The sequence below is a fragment of the Alosa sapidissima genome, chromosome 2 (genome assembly GCF_018492685.1).
Source record: "Alosa sapidissima isolate fAloSap1 chromosome 2, fAloSap1.pri, whole genome shotgun sequence".
In the NCBI taxonomy this organism is placed as follows: Eukaryota; Metazoa; Chordata; class Actinopteri; order Clupeiformes; family Clupeidae; genus Alosa; species Alosa sapidissima.
In genome coordinates this window covers 38,852,649-38,858,545 of record NC_055958.1, presented here as the reverse complement: position 1 = coordinate 38,858,545, position 5,897 = coordinate 38,852,649, and the positions used below count along the sequence as shown (strand labels likewise).

General features: G+C 44.6%; 1 protein-coding gene across 1 annotated transcript; it reads right to left on the bottom strand.

Moving 5' to 3' along the window:
* Nucleotides 1-249: 249 nt before the first annotated feature.
* On the bottom strand, nt 250-5,366 carry LOC121690440 (E3 ubiquitin-protein ligase TRIM35-like). Its single transcript, XM_042071002.1, has 6 exons — nt 4,959-5,366; nt 4,043-4,138; nt 3,646-3,876; nt 2,653-2,675; nt 2,445-2,563; nt 250-815 (listed from the first exon to the last, which is right to left on the bottom strand). The coding sequence occupies exons 1-6, from the start codon at nt 5,337-5,339 to the stop codon at nt 289-291; spliced, it is 1,377 nt and encodes a 458-aa protein (XP_041926936.1). The 5' UTR covers nt 5,340-5,366; the 3' UTR covers nt 250-288.
* Nucleotides 5,367-5,897: the final 531 nt, after the last annotated feature.

Genomic DNA, 5,897 nt, shown 5'->3' with positions numbered 1-5,897 from the left:
AGAGAAATTCAAAATGAAATCAATATTTGTCAGGCTGCAGTATGAATCATTTTCCAGACCAGTCCTGATACATATCAGTGTTGTTACTAGTGATTAATCTCCTCATGCAGACCAGTCCTGATACATATCAGTGTTGTTATTAGTGATTCATCATGCAGACCAGTCCTGCTACATATCAGTGTTGCTATTAGTGATTTATCACTGACCCCCACTGGTCTCCATCCCTCTCTGTAGGTCAGTCCTGGTCCAGACAGAGGAGCTGTCAGCTCTACCTGAGATGCTCTACTGCTAGGCCTTCACTGTTACAAAGACCGCTACAGGTAAGATCCTCAGAAGAAATGCACTATTGAAGTATGGAAACACTCTCTCAGTGAAAGTGTGTGTGAGAGTGTGTATGTGTGTGTTATTATCAGGGTCAGAGAATGACAGCTCTCCTCTGTCCCAGTCCAGCTGCACTCTGATCCTCTGGAGTTTCTGCTGCACTGTGAGGAGAGTGGAGGGCTGTGGGGGAGCACATGCTCCATATTTACCATCTCTATAATACACAAACCACCGTCCACTCATGGAGCAATATTCTCCCTTCCTCTGGAGAAACTCTGTCATCACACCCACATTCCACCGTGTGTACTCCCCAACCTCCACATCCCAGCAGTGAGTCCCTGAGTTAAAGCCCTCAGAGCCCAGGACACTGGCATACTTATCAAATCTCTCTGGGTTATCAGGAAGCTGCTGCTCATCACCACGTCTCACACTGGTCAGATCCTCAGACAGGATGAGAAGTGGGTGTGCAGTGTTGGGATCCAGAGTCACAGGAGCTGCAGAGAGAAAGAACACACACATGAGCTGAACACTGAGTGATGTGTGTAACTGTCATTATTAATAGTGCTGTTACCAAGTGTCACCAAGAGAATCATTTCTGCAAATTCTCATTCCCATCTCTGTCTCTATCACTCTTTTCTTTTCACACCATCTACACTGCAACCCATCCTTTCCCCTTGGAGAATGATAATCTGGTGTGTGTGTGTGTGTGTGTGTGTGTGTGTGTATGTGTGTGTAAAAGAGAGACCAGATTCTACCCATTACTCATTTGTTTTTACTGAGACGTGACCCCTCGATTACAGACTCGGTCATTCTACCGGAGGTGGAGTGTGTATTCTGGTTAACAAATGCTGGTGTGTGGATGTACAAACAACATCAACAGGGTGCTCTCCTGACCTCGAACATCTCCTGGTCAAATGCAGGCCTTTCTATCTACCCAGGGAGTTCGCAGCAGTCCTTTTCATTGCTCTGTCAACACATGCTAACACCACAAGGGCACTGGACGACCTGTGTGAAATCATCGATCGGCACAAAACATCCGGAGGCTGCATTCATCGTGGCCGGCGACTTCAATAAGGCCAACCTCAAGAAAGTTTTACTGAAGTACCATCGACATGTGAGCTTTCCAACTGGAGGTGATAAGATCCTGGGTCACGCATACACTCCATTCAGCCATGCCTACAAAGCCCACCCCTGCCCAGCCTTCGGCCAATCAGATCACTCCTCAGTCCTGCTACTGCCAGCCTACAGGCCATGGAGGTATTATATATAACGCTACAGGATGTTGCACAGACAAGGGGTCATGGTGATTGGCATTCGGCTGCTGATGACAACACTTTTTTGTGGTGAGTCAGTCTGAGTCATATCAAAGTCCTTTTAGGCAAGTCCCTCCACTCGGCGGCCATATACCAACGTTTTATGGGCACTCATCGGGCACAGTCTTTGGGTCGAAATGCGCGTGCGCAAGGCTTCACGACACCAATCTTGCTCCAGCGGCGAGATCACAACACATGATTGGCACGATGTCTTCACAACACACCATATGATTGGCTCAATGTATTCACATGTCGACGTTTTGCCGAGGAAGGGGTGGGATATGTGTAGACAACGGCCATATTGGCGTGACAAACTAGCCTCATGCATTTCTATAGAGTATTTTTTGAGTGCTGTGTCTCCACATTAGAAAGTCTCTGCAGAGGCTGAATTGTGAGCAGTCTGTGATCCGCTCAGTACGGCGCTGGACGAACCAATCACATGCTGTCCTGTGTGACTGTTTCCACCCAACAGACTGGGGAGTTTTTCGGACGGCTGCTGATAACATCAACGATTACACTGAGTATGTAACGGGCTACATACCGGTATGCAAATGAATTGATGACATTGTACCAAGGGTGGCTGTACACATTTGTCTTAACCAGAATCCATGGGTGACTGTACACATTTGTTCTAACCAGAAGCCATGGGTGAAGGGAGAAGCATGTTCAGCACTCCGGCCTTAGACAGCTGCCTTCACACAGCATGTTATGAACTGAGGAAATCAGTCCCTACACTAACTGTACTGAACAATCTCCTGCATTTTCTCTTTGTGTGTGTGTGTGTGTGTGTGTGTGTGTGTGTGTACTCACTGTACTGAACAGTGTCCTTCATCTTCTCCCAAACTCTGAACTTCAGGTTGCCCAGGTGCTTTGCCACATTGATCAGAGCTCCTGAAACCCTCTCTGGATCCTGCAGTGTGCACTGGGCTCTGGAATAACATTCAGGAGTCAGTGCTGCTGTGGGTTTGGGTTCAGAACCACAGAGAAGAGAGAGAGAGACAGGAGGCAGATCACTCACCTTTCCACTGTGCTCTTGTAGTTCTGTGAATGAACAAAGGAGAAAAACAGTTAGTTTAAAATGATACTCCACAGATGTGCAAAAACTGCTACTACTACAACTAATACTACACATTGAACCCTTGTGCTCCTATTCTCATCTAAACTCATCAAAACCCACAATTGCTCACATAAAATGCAAAATGCCTCAAATCTCAAAAGGACACACAACATTCAAAATGTCCACAAAATGAACACATCTCTAAAGCAAACATTCGCCATAAACACTTTTGTCATAATATGACATTTTGGATACATCATGTACACACTGTTGGCAGTTGGGCGTGTATATTCATAGGCCTATAGACCCTTCTAACTGCAGAAACAAACATGTGCATTCTTAAGGCATTTCCGGAGGCACAGAACACAACATTGAGCTAATGGTAACTGGGGGACAAAAGACAAGTTTTACGTAAAGTCTGCTTTCATCCAATTCAAGTCCAATTCATTTCCATTTCATTTCATTTCAAGTATCTGCATACGTGCACGACAGGATCATCAGGCAGCTCATGTATTTCCGGTGGAGCATCAGCTGTGTTGTAACGGCATCTTCTGTTGTATTCTGCTCCTACCTCTTCACTCCAACACTGAATATATTGTGTACCCAATAATAACAATTTGAACACACGCATAAATCCCTCTTTATCGTAACTGATTCACTAGGTGCAACACCCAATGGGGTCCGTGTAGACACTAATCACATTATCAATAGCGGCAGGTTCAAACACACCTGGCTCTGCCGGAAACAAACGGGCACAATGAGAGTCTTTTGTCCACATAGCCTATTGGTTCTGAACATTTCAACTGGAAATCCTCTAGCAACAGATCTATAGGGTCTATACCTATATCGAGTATATCTATTCATAGGCTTATACTAGCAATAGGAGTCAAAGGAATAATAATAAAGCAATAATATCAAAGGACCCTCAAGGCACAAAAACTGGGTGTTTCTTACCTGCAGAAATGTGACATCATCAGCTCCCATTTTCTCTTCTATGGCTCTGATTGTGTCTGAAAGAGATGAGATCTCTCTGCTCATCTTCTCAATCTTCTCCTTCATCATCTGACTCTTCTGCTCCTCTTCCTCCCTCAGTGCAGCTATCCTGGCTGCCTCTTCATCTCGTAGAAACTGGTGAAGCTTCTCAAACTCCTCCTTGATCTGCTTCTCTGTGTGCTCGGCCTGAGTCTGGAAAAGATCAATGACAGAGCAAGTGTGTGATTAAAGGAATCACCATTTTTAATAGAATTATATTTCATACAAGTTAATCTACAGTATAATACAATAATAATCTATACAAATTAACCTACACTATAATAATAATGTTTAACATGATTTACTGTATATTACTTACCTTGATATGTTTTGCCATTTCTTTATAGGTGATGTTAGTTTCTGCAAAATCCTTCAGTTTCCCCTTTAAGGTCTCCAGATTGGTGTTAATCTCCTCCTGGAACCCACAACACCATATTAATTAACATTAGCTCGACATCACATGGTATTTAGGGGCAGCCGTGGCCCACTGGTTAGCGCTTCGGACTTCTAACCGGAGGGTTGCCGGTTTGAACCCCGACCAGTAGGCACGGCTGAAGCAGGGGTTAGGTGCCCTTGAGCAAGGCACCTAACCCCTCACTGCTCCCCGAGCGCCGCTGTTGTTGCAGGCAGCTCACTGCACACGGATTAGTGTGTGCTTCACCTCACTGTGTGCATATGATATGAGTGAATATGACTATGTAGCTTAACACCATATGATATGAGTGAATATGACAATGTAGCTGGACACCATATGATATGAGTGAATATGACAATGTAGCTGGACACCATATGATATGAGTGAATATGACTATGTAGCTGAACACCATATGATATGAGTGAATATGACAATGTAGCTGGACACCATATGATATGAGTGAATATAACACATCACTGATTTAGCTGGACACCATATGCAGGGCTCTACATTAATGGCCTGGTTGCCCTTGACTACCAAATTGTCACAAGTGGCAATCAGATTTGTGGCGTCATCTACCTGATCACAGATTTGTGGTGTGATCACAGTGATGTGAGTGCAGGTCAGGAGCACAGCACAGTCTTTGTAGACCTTCCTCTAGCTTTGAAGACATTTTCCAACAATAAAAGCAATCTGTTTCCTGTGTGTGCGTGTGTCTGTGTGTGTGTGCATGCGTGCCATCTAGTGGAACTTAAAGCGGAAGATCAGTTTTTCATTCATAAATCGTGACGTTATCTTCATTCATGCACATCAAACTTACCTTACGGTCAACTGCTGCTTCAACAATGGGACTGAAGTTGTGATTCTTATGTTGCTTTGAGTCTCGACACACCAGACATACAAGCTGCTTGTCGTTATGACAGAACAGCCTGAGTGTGTCATTGTGGAGACTGCAGAGTGCTCCTCTCTGACCTCTCTCCTGTAAATACGTCTCACACAAGTTTCTTAATGCCAAGCTGACTGGAGGCTCCGACTTTGATGACCTCCTCCTGCAGACTGGACATGCTCTAGATCCTTTGGTGTTCCAGAACTGCTGCAGACAGACTTTACAGAAGCTGTGAGAGCAGGTGAGGAGCACAGGGTCCTTGTAGATTTCAGTGCACACAGGACAAGATAGATCCTCCTCTAGCCTTGAAGCCATTTTCCAACAATAAAAGTAATCTGTTTCCTCAGAGCAAACGTCTCTATAGTTGTAGCTCTCCCACAGACTTTACTTTCACTTTCAGGAAGCTGAAAAGCAGGTCAGTTTCTAATTCCTCTCGGTGTTTTAACTCACATGTGCAAGAATAGTTACCTCTTCGGCTTCTTTTTCAAAACAACTATGTCCAGTTAGGTTGCCTTGTTTTATTCGCACTGAGTAGTTCAGTAGAGGTGTAGCAGAGAGCAGAGCAGCCGTCTGTCACCGAGCTTCACTTCCTCCTTCAGGACAGGTGAGTCAGAGGGAGGGGTCTGGAGGAGCTGCAAGATGATTGGTCAATGTCACATTCCTTTACAGTTGTTCAGTCCCTTCAGTCAGGTTCAGGTTCAAAGTAGCAGGCTCAGTGAACTTTAACTGACTAGCATAAACACAGAATATCTAATTTCTTCTTATTCTTATTAGTGCTTATTTCTGTACTGTCCACACAAATGCTCTCCTATTCGTACTAAAGATATGTTCATTCACAGAGAGCTGAATGTGTCGTGATTGACACCAATGCAC